Source organism: Vulpes vulpes, chromosome 12 (genome assembly GCF_048418805.1).
Source record: "Vulpes vulpes isolate BD-2025 chromosome 12, VulVul3, whole genome shotgun sequence".
In the NCBI taxonomy this organism is placed as follows: domain Eukaryota; kingdom Metazoa; phylum Chordata; class Mammalia; order Carnivora; family Canidae; genus Vulpes; species Vulpes vulpes.
The window spans coordinates 148,901,660-148,919,675 of NC_132791.1; the positions used below are offsets into that span (position 1 = coordinate 148,901,660).

Here is an 18,016-nt window from a genome sequence, read left to right on the forward strand (position 1 = left end):
ACCTCTTTCCCATGTACCCACTGAAAGACCAATAGATTAGGTGATCTTCTAAGATCATGTCAGAATTATATACTTCCGATGGCTGAAACAATTTGCCTATTACAAGTTTCTTTGAATTTTGTCAGTTTGGTAATACACATTTAACAAAACCCAACAAATTACTAGTATGTTCAAATATAAATGTTCTACTGTGCTTCTAACTTAGTGTTAAAAGGAAAACTACTAAATACTTCAGTTATATTATAGCTGATTATCCTTTTTTTTTTTTTTTTTTTTTTTTTTTTAAGTGAGAGCGTGTGCATGCACATGTGCAATGGAATAGCAGGGGCAGAGGGAGAAGGAGAGCGAATCTTAAGCAGGCTCCACACCCAGTGCAGAGCCCCACACAAGCCTGGATCTCACAACCCTGAGATCATGACCCAAGTGGAAAACAAGAGTCTGAGGCTTAACTGAATGAGCCACTCAGCTGTCCCTGATTATTCTCCTTGAGTGCTCATTGAGAACATTTTGAGGAAAAATCCTTTAAAAATGCCTTATCTTGATTAATTAATGTAGTAAAATTGTTAAGAGTGTGGGCTTTGGAATCAGAATCAATGTTATCTGTATAACAGCCCATACTCTGTCCAAGAGCCACATCTAGCTGTCTGGCTTTGGAGAAGTTACTTACCTTCCCATACTTTCAGTCTTCTCATCTGTAAGTTGAGGTAGTTATAGTACATACTTAATAGGATTATGGGAATTATAAGAAATGATATGTGTAGAGCACTTAGAAGAGTGGCAAATAGGAAGTACTCAAAATTAGTTATTATATCACATATAAATGACCTTTGAACCTTTGTGTGTGTGTAATTAGGCCTATCTGAAAAAAATTTAAATAAAGTTCATATTTTCTTTTTGCAAAGAGAAAAGCTTTAGCATAATGAATTTTAGTTTAAATTGTAAACTGTCAAACAAAACTTTATAAAATGAACCATTTCCAAATTTTTGCTCTTAGAAATGCCTTCTCATGGCGTCAAATAGAGGCCCTTTCCTTTGATGATTTAGGGTAAGGGCTTTTGGATTTAATAGCTACAGTCGGTAGTATACCATAGTGGTTAGGAGTAGGATTCTGGAGAGAGGTAGGCTGACTTAGAATCCTGGCTGTCCCATTCTTCAGCTCTGTAACTCTTGGTCAAATTAGTTTTTCCATACCTCTGTTTTCTCATCTGTCAAGTGAAGGTAATACCTACTTTATAGGATTGTATGAAGATAAGAATTAAATTTTTTGAAGCACAGAACACTGGTATAAAGTAAATAATCATAATTTCTTAGTTACTTTTTGTTAATTAGAAATAATCAATGCATTTATGCCCATACTATAATATTTTATTGGTGAATATTATTGTATCTCATTTTAGATGATATAAGTTGTATAATTTTGATGAAATCTAGGTTTTCTGCATTTCGGTGTCTTGGACCTTGGTAGGTATAAGGAATTATATCTTTTGTTTAGCCTTATTTTTAAGTGCCTATATACAGAACCATATAAATATTTCTGTTTGTAAGAGAAATAAAGAATCCAAATAAATAAAAAAATATAGATACTTCCACTAATAAAGAAGAAAAACAACAAAAATTCTTATTCTTCATTTTCATCTTACCCTCAAAACTGTTAAATGTTATAGAAGTTAAAAAGTATATAGAACTGGTGAAGAAATTTGAATTTTCTCCCTTATTTTTAAAAGGAAAAGTGTTGTGATCATTGGTCATGAAGGGCATATTTCGAAACTTTTCTTAACTAAACTGTCTACTTTTCTGGCTTAAAACTATTGACCCTGATGTTTCATCCACCCTCTAGTTGAGGGGAGACTGAAATGGGCCAACTTCTCCTCTCTGTTGCACTATAAGCTGTTTATGGGCAATATCTGTATCTATTTTTAATTTGTATCCTTTATAGTCCTTTATATAGTAAAATGCCATATATGTTTGAGAAAGAATATAAATATATTGAATGAAAAAGAGAATGATAAATAGTAACATGCAAATTTTATACCTAGAAAATTTGCATCTAGTGAATGTTTAACCTGTTTTGATATAGGAGGTTCTTTTTGAGAAAGGAATTTGAAAAGTGTTTTGAATTTGTCCCTTCGAGTGCCTGAAAGTAACTGAACACTAATACCAAAGACAGGCTTATTAAGTAATTTCTTTCCATTTTGGTTACTGTATTAGAATATTAACACTTTCTGTACAATTGATACGATTTTTTATGTGTGACACTAACAGATAGATTAAAGGCAATAGTGTTACATATTCTTGGTTTTTATTATATTGTCTCTAGGTAGAAATAACTGGATAACTTTTTTTCTTAGATTAGTTTGACATGTTACTGCATATACTTAAAATAAATAGATTGCCTGATCATGAGCTGTAGAATACCAACATGGAATGTAATGAATACAGTAAGGGTGTAAGTGATTTTATATCTGCCTTTTAATGCCTCCTGTTTGACTATACATCGTCAGAGGTGGAATCTAATCTTTGCTTGAACTTGTGCCTATTTAAATAGAACCCTAATCAAGTATAATCAGTAATGTTATGAAAGTTAAAAATTTTTGTGCCAAAGAAAATAAGAAACTAAAAATTGGGCCCTAATCTCCAAAACATTTTAGCTACATAGAATTTTAGGACATTTAGAAGTCTTGTTTAAGTTTCAAGCAAAGCAAAGTCCTTTGCCTTCCCTCAGGTTGTGCAATCTTCCACAGATGTAACTTTCAAATAAAACACAAGACATTGGGACCTTTTGAATGTAGGATTCTTTTTAATTTCTTCCTTTTAAAAATGTGATCATTAGGGCCACCTGGGTGGCTCAGCAGTTGAGCATCTGCCTTTGGATCAGGGCCTGTTCCCGGAGTCCTGGGATCAAGTCCCACATTGGGCTCCCTGCATAGAGCCTGCTTTTCCCTCTGCCTGTGTCTCTGCTTCTCTCTCTCTGTCTCTCTCATGAATAAATAAATAAAATATTTAAAGAAAATAACAATATGATCATTTGTCTTTAATATTTGGTAGAAAGATTCTGAAAGTAACTTCATGAGAAGGACACATTTATAAATAGAAATATTTATATTAACTAAAGTGAAGAATAATGCCAGATTCATATATTGGCTTCCCTTTCCTCTCTTTGTCCAGAACAGAAACTGTCCAATGGAAATATAGTGTGAGTTATATATGTAACAAAAAGTAAGAATTGTAACAAATGAAGTTCATTTTATTAGTACATTTTATTTAATCCAGTATATCAAAAATTATTTCAACATGTGATCAATATAAAAACATTAATTAGATATTTTATATATTTTTTCATACTTAATCTTCCTAATAGAGTATGTTTCTATACTTCCAGCATATCTCAGAATAAGTACACATCAAGTACTTAGTAGTCTGATTAGACTATTTTATTGGATACTGCAGATCCAGAAAATGAATGATCTTTGAAGTAATTAATTATTTCATGTATCTTCCCCCCCCCATGTTCACTATTAATAAATGTTAAATTTTTATGCTGAAGGTACTTATTGTGGAAACCCAGATATTTCTGAAGCTTGTAAAAAGTAAAAATCCTAGGGGCACCTGGGTGGCTCAGTTGGGTAAGCTACCAGCTGTTGATTTCAGCTGGGATCATGATCTCAGGGTTGTGGGATTGGGCCCCACAGGTGGCCCCATTTGGGACTCTATGCTCACTGGGGAGTCTGCCTGATATTCTCTCTCTCCTTCTGCCCCTCCCTTCTGCTCATTCTCATGCTGTCTTTATCACTTAATAAATACATTAATAAATAAAATCTTAAAAAAAAACAAGAGTCATCCTGACTTTTCACTATTAACATTTTGTGGTCTATCATACTAGATTCCTTGGGTGAGTAGCTACACGTGATTCCTCATGTCAGTTATCCTTCGAAAGTATTGTGCCATTAAAAATTAAAAAAAAAAAAAAAAGTATCATGCCAGTTTACATCCCTGCCAAGAGTAATGAGAATTCTTCTTTTCCCATGAATTTTTACCAGTGCCTTGAGTTAGAAAACCAAAAGTATTAATAAATTCTTTTTCAAAATGATTTATTTGTTGTAGAGAGAGAGAATGTGCATGCATGCATGCACACCAAGGAGGGGCAGAGGGAGAGAGAGAATCTCAAGTAGACTCTTGCTGAGCACAGAGCCTTAGGCAGAGCTTGACCCTCTGACCCTGATATCATGACCTGAGCCAAAATCAAGAGTCCAATGCTTAACTCACTGCCCCATCCAGGTGCTCCCTAAATATCAATAAATCTAATAGGCAAATGCATCTAATATCTTTCCTGGCCATCTATTTTGTTCTCTTCATAAATTACCTGAGTGTTATGTAAGTCCCTTCCCTCCAGATTCCTCTCCCCTTTTTTGTTTGTCTCTTTCTGACTAATTGTGGGAATTATTTACATATTCTGGATACTAACTCTTCATCTTATAAGTAACAAATAGTATTTTTACAGTTTGTTATTTGTCTTCCATCTATGTTTAGCTATTACCTGCTCTGCAGAGACTTTAAAATCTGTCTTTTATAATTTTTGTGGCTCATGATCAGAAATGCCTTTCTCACCTATAAAATATGGTGTCTTTAAAGCTTATCTCACCTATAAAATATGGTCTTTAAAGCGTATCTAGTACTTTTATGGCTTTCTTTTTATTATTTAAACCTTTCATTATTCTGGAATTTATTTTGAGGAGGGAGCAAAATAGGAATTCACATTTTTTCCCTGAATGGCTAGGTCAACACTTCATTAATCTACTTTCTCACTGCTGATTTGCAGTTCTTCTGAAGTATTATAAATGCATGATAAAGACTTATTAAGTTTATGTGGGAATTAATAGTGGAGTTGGTAGTCAAATGAAAAAGAATATGGATTCAGTTGTATGCCTTTAACCTTCAGAAACAAGTTGAGAAGCTCCTGGGTGGCTCAGTTGGTTAAGTGTCTACCTTCGACTCAGGTCATGATCCCTGGGTCCTGGGATCAAGTCCTCCATTGGGCTCCCTGTTCGTTGGAGAGTCTGCTTCTCCCTCTCCATCTGTTCCTTCTCCTTCCTCTGCCTTGTGTGGGCTCTCTCTCTTTCTCTCTCAAATAAATAAATGAAATCTTTATTAAAAAACAAGTTGAATTTAAAACTGGGTTATATTGGAAATCAGGTATAGATAACATTTATATCAGGTATAGGTATAGATATCATTTATAGATAATGTTTAGTTAATTTCATTTAACCTGGAATCCAAACTCCCATAAGTATTAGGTAACTAAATATTTATGTTTATTCTGTATTATTCATTCATTCAATATGAAGCACTGTTTTAAGCATTGGGAATATAGCAGTTAACTAGATAAAGTCCTTGCCCTCCTGGAGTTTGGGCTCTACTAAGGAGATACACACGCACATTTATAAAAGGAGATACAGGGCAGCCCAGGTGGCTCAGCAGTTTAGTGCTGCCTTCAGCCTGTGATCCTGGAGACCCGGGATCAAGTTCCATGTCGGGCTCCCTGCGTGGAGCCTGCTTCTCCCTCTGCCTGTATTTCTGCCTCTTTCTCTCTCTCTCTCTCTCTCTCTCTCTGTGTGTGTCTCTCATGAATAAATAAATAAATAATCTTTTTTTTAAAAAGGAGATATATAAACAAAAAATAATATATAAATGAACAAGACAATTTAGGATTATTTTATTTTATTTTATTTTATTTTATTTTATTATTTTTTTTTATGCTTAGAGGGGCTTTTACTCCAGGGCAGAGATCAGGCCAGATCAAGGTCTCAGAGTGGTGAAGAGGGTTTTGATTCACCCAGGAGAGGGCCTGGCTGTGGTTGGGAGTTGGGGGGAGGACTGCCGGGCATGGCTGTGGGGTTGCAGGCAATAGGGGGGCACTTGGGGGGCTCCAGGTCTGCAGTGATGCTGGTAGGGTCCAGGGCTGGTGTCTGTCCTCATGGTAGGCTCTCGGCACCATAGTAGTCTGAAGCCGGGGGTACATCTGCACCGACAGTGCCTGTGGCACTGGGGGGGGGGGGGTGGCGGGGGCACGGTTCTCCAAAGCCAGCATTCTTTTGACAGGAAGTTATCAAGGTCTTCTTTGCTTCAGAACAGGTGAGGGGAGAGATCTATTTCAGCAGCTGTGACTGGATTGTTTTATTTTAAGCAGATTGTTTAAGAGATGTGAATGGAATAACCAAGGGAGGCATGTAAAGGGGGGAGGTAAAGATTAGGTTTTCTGAGACTTGAAAGATGTGGAGAGTCCGATCGTGTCCATGTCCACAAAACGTAGACAGTTGTAATGATGGTGGAGAGCTTCTGAGGGATGGGGGAAAGCATAGTGTGTTTTGCTTTTCTGTGTGTTCTGTACATCTATACTACTTACAGTTTTTTTTTTAATTTTATTTATTTATTCATGAGAGAGGGAGAGAAGCAGAGTCACAAGCAGAGGAAGTAGGCTCCCTTAAAGGATCCCGATGGGGGACTTAATCCCAGGATGCTGGGATCATGCCCTGAGCCAAAGGCAGACGCTCAACCACTGAGCTACCCAGGCATCCCTGTCTTAGCTGGATTCTTTTCATGAGTGTTTAATCAAACTCAAACCTACCCAATCTTAAAAAGCTTACAAAATCCCCATATTCTGTTTCCAACTATTGTATGATCTTTCTCCTCTTTACAGCTACACTTTTCAGAATTTCAGTGATTTCATTTTCTTAACGACCACCTGCTCTTGGGACTTTTGGGTGGCTCAGCAGTTGAGCATCTGCCCTCAGCCCAGGGCATGATCCTGGAGTCCCGGGATGGAGTCCCACGTTGGGCTCCCTGCATGGAGCCTGCTTCTCCCTCTGCCTATATCTCTGCCTCTCTCTCTCTCTCTCTCTCTCTCTCTCTCTCTGTGTCTCTCAAGAATAAATAAATAAAATCTTAAAAAAAAAAAAAACAAAACAACTACCTGGTCTTGAACCTACTTTTATGTGTTTTCAGTCTGATCTTATCAGTGCCTTTCATATTGCTAAGTTCAGTTGAATTTTTCAATTCTTACCTCATTTGATCCCTGAGTGGTTTTTGACATTTAATTATTCAATTCTTTTTTTTTTTTCTTTAAGTAGGCCCTACCTAATGTGGAATGCTGTGTGGGATGGAACTTTTTGTTAATTGTTTTCCATTTGTTTTGTAGTTTATCTCTGTTCCTTTATTTTCTCTCTCCTTTCCTTTGTGGGTTGATGACTTCCTTTAATAGTATGCTTTAGTATGCTTAATAGTATGCTTAGGTTTCTTTATCTTTTGTGTATCCACTCTAGGTTTTTGCTTTGTGGATACCTTGAGACTTGCATATAACAACTTCTTTCTAGAACAGTGCATTTTAAATCAACAACAACTTGGTGTGATCCAGTTTTAAAGTTCTTATTTTTATTCCCCTTTCCCATATTTTATGTTTTTGATGTTAAATTTTACATCTTTTTATCTTCTGTATTCCTTAATTATTATAGTTACTTTTACTACTTTTGTCTTTTAACCTTCATACTAACATTGTAAATGATTAATCTGCTCCTTTTAGTATATATTTACCTTTCCAGTAAGATTTATTCTTTCATGTTTTCTTTTTACAAATTTGTACTCTTTCAACTTAAAGAACTCTCTTTAATAGCCCTTGTAAGGCCAGTTTAGTGATGATAAGCTGTTTTAGCTTTTGCTTGTCTTGAAGACTCCGTCTCTAATTTACTTCTGAATGATAACTTTGCTGGATAGAGTTTCCTTGGCCGGAAGTTTTTTCTGTCAGAGCTTTAAACATATCTTGCCACTGTCTTCTGGCCTGCAGAGTTTATGCTGAAGTCTCCTGATAGTCTTAATGGGTTCTCTTGGGTGTAACACGTTGCTTTTTTCTTCCTGTTTTTAGGATTCTCAACTTCTTTTTAACTTTTAACATTTTAATTATAATATAGCTTGGTGTGAGTCTTTTGGGTTCATCTTTTTTGGAACTTCTCAGCTTCCTAGACCTGGATGTCTGTTTCCTTCTTCCCAAGGTTAGGGAAAGTTTCATCTATTATTTCTTCCCAATTTTTCATAAGTAGCACATGCCAGTATACATCCTATTGTGGAACCTGCTTTTTTTTCTTCAACATGCTGAATATCTCTTTCTGCATCAACAAATATTGCTGCACATTGTTATTTTGTGGACTCCATAGTGTTTCTTCTTATCAATATATATTAATTTAATTAACTAGAACTGTGCTGATGAACATTGTATTTCTTCACGATTATTTAAATTTATTCTCTACTTCAAAAATTAAATTTTTTTGAACACATCCATTTGTACATGTGTGTAGTTTTCTCCTTAGACTAGATGCATGTTTCTTAGGTCAAAGATTGTGTTTATGTAGAATTTCTATATTGCCTGACCACGTTCCAGAAAATTTTGACTTTGTTTTCATTGCTCCAGGAGTTGATTAGCAGGGCTTTATTATACTTGAAGTCTTGTTCTTCAGCTCTCAGCACTAGTCTTCAGTAAGTAACTTTCATTCTATTTCCTTTCCTTTTCTTTTCTTTTCTTTTTTCTTTTTTCTTTTTTCTTTTTTTTTTTTTTTTTGCCTTCTCTTTTGTTGTCTTCTTGAATTATTTATCTTCTCTGTGGTGGCTCAGGGACTATTAAAATTGTGTGAGATGCAAGATCATGAACTGGATATGAAGTAAAATAAATGCAGACTAATGTTTAATTTCTTATATAGCAAGTAGTGAATACTGTTACACCTAGCATATTGTCATACATGTTTTTGAACAAATAATGTGGAATATAATACCTCTCAAATCCTTGATCGAATTTATATAAAAGTCTCATCTATAAATGTCATTATCTTTATATCTGCTTGGAGGAACTAATATAATACATTATTAACTATTTTTTGAAAAAAGATTTATTTATTTTAGAGAGGTAGCGTGCATACTGTGGGGGGGTAGGGGAGGGAGGGCCAGAGAGAGAAAATCTGAGACCTACTCCCTGCTGAGCAATGAGCCTCAGGCAGGCTCTATCTATCCCATTACCCTGAAATTGTCACCTGAGTCAAAATCATGAGTTGGCCACTTAACCAACCGAGTGACCCAGATGCCCCTGCTATTAACTTCTTAATAATGTTTTTGTCCATACTCATTTACTTCCCAGAATCCTCCTGTAGAAGAAAGAACTTGTGTTTTGAAGTTTGACTGACCTATATTCTGATTTCAGCTTACCTAGTTGTATGTGAACCTCACTTCAGTTTTCTGGGCTTCAATTCGTCTGCAAAATTGGGGTGGTATATTTGATTGCTATCTATTTGACTGCTATCTATATGACTGCTCTAAGAATCAAAGTATTGCACGTGAAAATACCGTAGTGGCTAGCAAATAATAATTCAGTGTTCCATCCTTTTCTTTTGTGGCATGCAGTGATATATCATGTTTTTAGATATATATTCACTATCATGTATACTATTGCCTTCACAGAAATCTTCTCTACATATACCCTCAGAGTCTTAATTTTGCTAATCGTCAAGGTTCTGCAAGAAATATAACAGTGAAAGTACAGTTCATGTATGGAGAGGATCCAAGCAATGCCATGCCGGTAAGAAATGTTCTTTACTTTTCCTGTTCTTCATATACGGTTCAAATAGACTTTTCTTTAAGTGGTGTTACTTGGTTGGCAGCTCTAGATTAGAAATTAATATGATCTTATAAATCAAATTTCTAACTGCATTACTTCCTGTACTGATAGTAAAATTTACTTGAAGTCCTTTTTAAAATTTTTATTTAAATTCCAGTTAGTTAATACACAGTGTAATACTGGTTTCAAGTGTGCAATATAGTGATTCAATACTTCCATATTGAAGTCTTAATTATTGAGGACTGGGTATGTGCTAGTCACTCCCCAAGATACAAAGATGAGTAAGACTTGTAACCTAGAGGATATGAGATAAAAACATAAAATTCTAAAATAGTGACTTTCAAAAGAGGATCACAACAGAATCACAGAATTAGGGTACTCTGACAAAGCACTGATATATATATTTTTTTCTATTCTTGTCATCTGTGATTCTAATTCTTTTCCTTTAGAATAAAAGTTCTGATAAAGGGAGGTGGAAAGTGATGGGTAGTTTATGAGGTTGTGGTATAGGTTTAAAAAGTGCCCCAGGTGATTCTAATATGTATGATTTTTCCCATGTTTGTTAAGAAACCCTGGTAATAGTGCATATTACACTTACTAAGGGAGCTCTTAAAAATACCAGTACTCAGACTGAATCTTGGTCCAATTAAATTATAATGTCTGGGAGTAGAACTAGTCATGTATCAGTATTTTTAAATCTTCCCAAGAGATTACATTTTACAGCCAATATTGAGAACCAAGGGACTCAAAGGCTTAGATATACACTGGTAGGAGAAAATGCCTTGCCAAGGTAATAGGTATCACATATAGGGATTCAAAGGCATAGATGTACAGTGGTAAGAGAGAATGCCATGACTTGCAACACTAATGCACACTCTGTGAAATACAGTGCAAGTTTCATGAAAGTAGATTTTAGGTTTAACTAAAGTTAGTAACATGGAATAGGAGCATAACTGTCATTTTAGATGTTCAACCTCTGAGAACCCTTGTGGAATGAAAATGAACTTAAGAACAGGTGCATTTTTTATAGTTTTATTTTAGCCTTCTACGTCAGTTATTAAATCAAATTCTTCTGATTTTCTACTTCCTAGGAAAGTGTGTATTTTCTCTTTTCATATTGTTTCCATTTCATCAGTATTTATAGATATTGACAGCAACAAGCACAAATTATTCATCTTTGTATTATTCTATGGCAGCTGTTTCAGATCTTTGTATATATTACATGCTGAATAAATATTTGTTGATAAATGTAGAATTTTTTGAGGTTTGAAATTAGCATTTCATGTTCTTTATCGGTGTTTTATTTCTGTTGAAGGAATGAATATACTACTACAGTTGATGAAAAGATGCTGGATTGTGAAAATAGGTGCTTCATTATATGTGAATTGCCATATGAATTTGAGTTTATGACAAATGTAGTCTATGTAAGATAGTCTGTTGTTATTGTTTGCCTAACAAACTCTTCCTTGTCTTAGCACATATATGCTGTCCTCTACAGAATTCCAGCTGCATCCAGCCACATTAGCAGTTAGAGTGCTCCCTCTTTTGGTGCTACCATAGCATCTTCTCATTTCTTTTATGGGCCTTTTCACTTTAAGATTTTATGTTTATTTCTTCATCTTGTCTGCTAGATTGTGAGCTCCTTGAGGGCAGGGACCATGTCATGTCTATATCTTGATGCTTGTCATAGTGCTTGGCACAGAAATGATGTTCAGTCTGTGTTGATGAATGGTTAAAAATACCTGTCAAATGGTCAACAAAGGAACACTTTCTACTTTATGTCATTCATGTTATGAAAATATAAATGAGTTACCTTGTGAAAAATGATAGCTTTTTAGGGGAAAGAAAGGTACTGCAATCCTTTCATTTATGCATTATTTGTCATATGAAAATACAATGCTTTTATGTTTATCCTGTGGCTGGTTGAAAGTATAGAAACAGATACATTGTCTTGGCTTAACTTAAAAAAAATAAGGACTATTCAAATGGATCCTGAAATGATTTTTTGGTCATATAACATTGATATGATAAAATTGTAAACTTTAAATTCTGGCAACTGAACATTTTATAAAAACATGGTAACATGTTCTTAGCAAATTGATAAAATTAGACTTACAGGAGAGTCATAATTGTTACACCTTTACACACCCAAAAAATAAAAAGACCTGCTTAAATGTTACAAAAAGAAACACAAATATCTGTTAACATATTCTTTTTATTTGGGTGGTACCAACTAATCCCTTTGTATAAGATACAAAATTTGAGTTATTTTATCAGTTGTGTTGATGGAAGTGCAATGACATGTCCATGTATGTATTTTTGCATATATAGAGATAGTTGGCCAGATGTAAGAGTTTAACTTACAGCTAGATAACATTGCAAGCCTAACTGCCTCACATAGGAATCATAAGCCATTTATCTAATCAGCTGCCCTAATTAACCATAATACTGCTATTAGAACTCAAGAGGTAGATATACAAGACTGAATTATTTTACCTCTAACCCTTCGCCAATAGTATTATACTTTTCTTTTTTAAAGTGGTGGATTTTTTTTTTTAAACACATATGAAAGAACGTAAGAATGGCGCTCCTCCTTCTTTATAGAGTAGCTTGTAGGGAGTGCTGGAAGCAAAGGATACATAGCTTGACCTAAAATAGGGTTTTAAAATATTATTTATAAATCATTTAATATTTGACTTACAGAATGATTACTGTTTTAGTGGAGAAGCCATCAATTTGTATAGTAGATAAATCCTACCATTCTAAGACCATATTTCTTACATAAATTCCAAATGATATGCTACATCCAGATTTTAAAATGAATTTTTCACCTTCTTTAAGAAAAAGGAAATATAATGGGTAGAAACTTTTCGAATGTTTGAATGTCAGATGGGTCTGTAGTTGAAAAGAAATTTACAACTAAGCAATTGAATTATTAATGAGCGTCAGTAGGCACATTGTTCTTCATTGGGCTGATTTTGCCCATTGTTCTCCAGTAGTTATTAAATCAGACAAATTCTTACATAGATATGAACATCCAGCATTTATTACAACAAAGTTTCAACATGCTGTTATTTGTTACAGGTAATCTTTGGTAAATCTAGCTGTTCAGAATTTTCAAAGGAAGCCTATACAGCCGTAGTATATCATAACAGGTACTGAATTCAAATATTTCTTTCAAAGTTACTCACTTCTCAGTGGCATTGTTAGCACTCACGTTAGTGTGTTTACCAAATGCTTTGCTGCACTGAATGTGCAAATTCAAGACAGCTGACATCAGAGTTAAAATTTTCAACCTGTAGATGCATATTTTCCGTAGACATCAAATATAAGACTTTATACATAAAACATCTTTCCTATCAAATTCTCTCACCCTTTCATTTTTATTATACTGTTATTATCATTGTGGCCTCTGGTCCTTTGGACCTTCCCTGTTACTTTCCTTTCAACACTTTGTAAACTCTTTCCTAAGCTTATAGCCATTAGTCAGTTAAATTGGTAGTATAACAACATCTGATAATCCATTGACTTAGGATCCTTCCATTTTACTTCTTTTGGAAATTAACTTTGGATAACTTTTCATCTCTGCTTTCTTATTCTTTTTCTTTCTTTCTTTCTTTCTTTCTTTCTTTCTTTCTTTCTTTCTTTCTTTCTTTCTTTTTTGATTATTGAATGCTTCTGGAGGAAAAAAATCATGAAAGTCTAGTAATCAAGATTATCACAAGTTATCATCATTTTATCCATATGATGGGGCTACAGAAATTCATTTTACTTTATTTCATCTTCTTTTTGGCCCCACCACTCTTTAATCTTGTCATTGCTTTTTTACCCTGTGTCATTTGGCAGGAACCATCTTAGGCCTTTCTCTTCCTTTCTCTAGCTTCTACTTATTCTCTAGTTGCCTTACTCTTAGTGCTCCTACTTTATTAAGTGGATTGAGTTGGTCCATCTTGAGAACCATCCACTTGTCTACTCTTTACCTCTTTACTTCAGATTATCTCTGCACAAATCTGCCTTTCCTTCTGGTTCAAGGGCAGTCAGGGCCCACATGTGGCTCAGTGTCTTTCCCCTCTGCTTTCTTATGGTCTCATTCTTCCTCTTCCAGAGTGTGACTCCATCACTTAACCCTTCTCCTGTACCATCAGTCCCTTCTTCAGTGACTCCATTCTTACTATCAAAAAAAACTTGTCTCCTCTACTTAAAAAACAAAATAAAAGTCTTTCTTCAGTGTTGTTGTGTAGCATTGGTTTTTCTCCTTAAAACATTATTCTTTCTCACTCTTTACAACCCTCTCTGTTTCCTCCCATCTCTTTGGACAGTTTTTTTTTCCTGTGGTAATTATTCTAATTTTCCTTCCTTCCTCCCTTCATCCCTCCCTCCCTCGTCGTCTTCCTCCCTCCTTCCCTCCCTCCTTCCCTCCCTCCCTCTCTCCTTCCTTCCCTCCTTTCCTTCTTTCTTCCCTTCCTTTCTTTCTACCTCCTCTCCCTTCCTCCTTTCCTCCCTCCCTTCCTTTTTTATTTGAGTATAGACATTCATACAAAACACTAAAGTTTCGTCCTTAACCCTCTTTTTCTATACTATACTCTCCATAAATAATCTTATATTTATTTCTCAGAATTTCAGTCAGTGAAAATACTACTACTTTTATCTTTATGTGGATTGTTTCCAGCTCTTTACTTTTGGTCATGACCTTCTTCATGAAGTGCAGAAATATATGTTTAGTGGCCTATTGGGCATGTTCATTTGGGTGCCCTGCTGCCTTCTCAGTTTCCATGTATTTATCCCCAATTCTCTTCTGGACCCTATCTCTATTTTTATTAATGGTACCACAATTTTTCCAGTTCCTTTGATTTCAAAATTTAAAACATCCTTGCTTTCCTTCTTCTTTTTTCTAATATTCAGTCATCTTTTCCATCTTGATGATTTTCTTTTTGCTTGATTACCAAACATCCTGTGCTGTTCTGTTTCTGGGCCTTTCTTGGATCTCTTTGTCTGTTATAATACTGATTCCCTCTATTGATTGAATTCCTACTCAGTCTTTAAGGGCTATATCATATAGTCTTCCTAAAACACAATTCCCTGATCCAAAACTTGAAATAATCCATTCAGTTCTCTTTTTGAAGCACTTAATCTTATATGCTCTATACCAGAGGTTGGCAAACTTTTTCTGCTAAGGGCCCAATAGGTTTGTTTTAGGGCTTGTGAGCCATATGGTCTCTGTTGCAATTACTCAGCCCTACTGTTATAGTGAAAAAACAGCCATAGACAATAAGTAAAGGTGCAAATTAATGAGCATGGCTGTCTTCCAATAAAATTTTATTTATGGATGCTGAAATTTGAATTTCATGTAATATTTCAAGTGAAATGTTATTCTTTTGAATTTTTTTTTAACTGCTTAAAAATATAAAAATCATTCTTAGTTTGTAGGCTATACAAAACTAGGCAGTGGACTGGATTTGGCCTATGGGCCATAGTTTGCCAACCCCTGCTTTATAGCATTGCTATTGATATATGTGTGTCTTATTTATATTTCTACAAAATCATATATTTTTTTAGGGTATTATTTTTTCATGTTTATCTTTAAACCCACCACAAATTAACACAATACTTAGCATAAAGGTGAACAATTAAAAGTATTTTTTGATGAATAACTCTTAGATGCTTAATTTTCCATAAAAGCCTTCAGATAGTATGATTTCAGAAAAGAAATGAACTAAAACATTCAGTACCAGGAAAGATATTGATAAAGAAGGTAGTAATCTCTTAAAGAATCTCAATTTGTAGCTAGATCTTTATTTTCGTTGCTCTCAGCATTAGTAGAATTAAAATTACAATACTGCTTAACATTGCTAGTAAATTCAGCTTCTTATAATTCATTGGTGATTAGTGAGATCAGTAGATGCATAGCATTTTTTATTCACCCAAATCATCAAATTTTCAAATGGCTGGCATTAATTATATTTCTTATGGGTATTAAAAGCCTCATCTACCTAATATTTCTGTGATCAGATCTATAGTTATTAGTGTTTCTGAGGCTTATTTGAAATAGAAGGATATTAGACTTATTAGCATCAGAGGAAATAAAAAAAGCACTAATTGGCAGAATAGGCTTCACTTTTAATTAGTTGGAGCCAAATGGTTTGGATGCATTTTTACTAAATATAACTCTGAGAGATACTAACTGATTATGGAAGGTTGGGATGCTAAGGTTCTATCCCTTTTAAAACTATATTATAAAGAGCAGCAATACTTCTTTATAAAAATGCTCCTAGGGATCACTCTAAATGAATATTGAGGTGAAAATGCCATTGATTTGATCAAATATGATATTTGTTGTATTCTTATAGTGGCTGGGAGCACTTCTAAACTGTGGGACAAATGTATTTTGTAGGTGTTCCCTGATTTTTTTCTTTTCTTTTTCTTTTTTTCTGAACAATCAATATATCATGTTTTGTTAACATTTATTTCTTTAGCAATGGAATAATTGTTATAAAATATTCCATAGAGAGCCCAACTTGATACTAAGTTGTCTAGAAATACTTATTTTTTTATTTTACAGAAAGATAATACAAATTAATCTTTAACATGAAGCTACACTCCTATAACAGAAAAAAAATTTTTTTTATGGTATGATTTTGAAATATCTACTTATAAAAACTCCTGTTATTTTTTCTATGTAATGTATATCAGAGGAAGCCTTGCCCTAGTCTCCTCTTTTATATAGTTTCCTACCAAATGAAGATCTCGGCATCAAGGTGGTGATTATTGATGAATTTTCATATAGTAGGATTACTCAGCCCATTATTAAAGTTGGGTTGAGAAATTTCAGAAACAGAGACAGCTCCCTCAACTGGAAATAGGAGTTAGTTACTTAAAGTTTGGGAATAGAGAAAAACATTTTGTACTAGAAGAAAAATTAAGCATGAATCCTGAAATTAATTTAAAATTTTTTCAAATATACAAATGCAATAATTACTTATTTTGATCAAATTACTGACTATTGATCTGTTTTGTTTTGTTTTTTTTGTGTGAAGGTCTCCTGATTTTCATGAAGAAATCAAGGTTAAACTCCCTGCTACTTTAACTGACCATCATCATTTGCTTTTTACTTTTTATCATGTTAGTTGTCAACAGAAACAAAATACTCCTCTTGAAACTCCTGTTGGATATACAGTAAGCATATTTTTGTTTAATATTTAGCTCTTTGATCTTAAAAATAATTACAGTATTTGAGATGTAGTTGATATTCACTATTATTTGATTATTCCTTATCTGATTTCCTATATTGGTTAGGAAGAGTCATCATAATAAGAAAATGCTCATTAATGCAATTAATATAACTAATTACCTAACATATGTAGACACTTAGGTGTTGGTTCTGATTATAATGTGTTTACCCAACAATATGGGGTATAAATATAAATATATTAAATTTAAATATATAAATATATTAATTTTAAATATATTTTTTAAATATATAAATTTTATAAAATTTATATTTTAATATAAATTATTAATATAGTTTAAATATATTAATTTAAAGGTTCATCAGAAGAGAATGATTTCAGTGTATAATGATTAAAAGAGACTCTTGGCCGTTAAAACTCTTTTTGCTTTAATTGTATGCAATTAAAACTCTTGAGTATTTTTTGAAAATCATTATGATTGAATTGCACAGGTCAATTTGAGGTGAAGGATATGGATATCAAAATGTGCTATCACAACTTTGTTAGAAAAATCATGCTGCTGCCCAGAAGAGAAAAATCAGTGTTTGATTCATTTTTTTTTTGTCTCTTGCAATTTATGAAGTGGATTTTGCTGAATGTTACAATAAATTTATGTTTATGCTTTTTAGTTTTGTTGTCAACATTCACATTTAACCAAACCTTTCCCTACATACATTGACACTATTACCCCCACTAAAAATGGGTCCACTTTGTGCCATTTTTCTTCTAGCCTTTTCCGGGATAATAAGAACCTCCTATTGATGTAAATATTGCATGGTTGGTTAGTAATAATAATGTGTTGGGATCCTCCTTAATAAAATATTGTCAAAGAAGCTTTTCTTTAGAGGAATCATGAAACCTGTTATTATTACTTAATTAAATCCTCTTTGTGTTTGGTGATGTTAGACAAATTTGGCTCACACCATGTTCTTAAAATAGATTTTCCAAGTAATTCCTTTTGTAGCAAACATACTTAATATTGTTTCCTTTTTATTAAAAGTGGATACCAATGCTTCAGAATGGACGATTAAAGACTGGGCAGTTTTGCCTACCAGTCTCACTGGAAAAACCACCACAGGCTTATTCTGTATTGTCTCCTGAGGTCAGTATCTCTCATGTTGAAACTCTCCAGATTGAATAC

At 34.0% G+C, this 18,016-nt stretch overlaps 1 protein-coding gene across 17 annotated transcripts in view; it reads left to right on the top strand.

Annotated features, from left to right (window-relative positions):
- The window catches only part of DOCK7 (dedicator of cytokinesis 7), a 218,785-nt gene that overhangs the window by 99,322 nt on the left and 101,447 nt on the right, over nucleotides 1-18,016 (top strand). For 16 of the 17 annotated variants that reach the window (XR_011995971.1, XR_011995972.1, XM_072730737.1 and 13 more), the window contains exons 15-18: nucleotides 9,493-9,610; nucleotides 12,734-12,804; nucleotides 16,684-16,822; nucleotides 17,876-17,977. Coding sequence is in view for 14 of the 17 variants with exons in the window: in XM_072730737.1 (XP_072586838.1) it covers nucleotides 9,493-9,610; nucleotides 12,734-12,804; nucleotides 16,684-16,822; nucleotides 17,876-17,977 (430 nt within the window). In the remaining 3 variants the exon portion in view is untranslated. The remainder of the gene's footprint in view (nucleotides 1-9,492; nucleotides 9,611-12,733; nucleotides 12,805-16,683; nucleotides 16,823-17,875; nucleotides 17,978-18,016) is intronic. The other variant, XR_011995973.1, reaches the window with a different exon arrangement.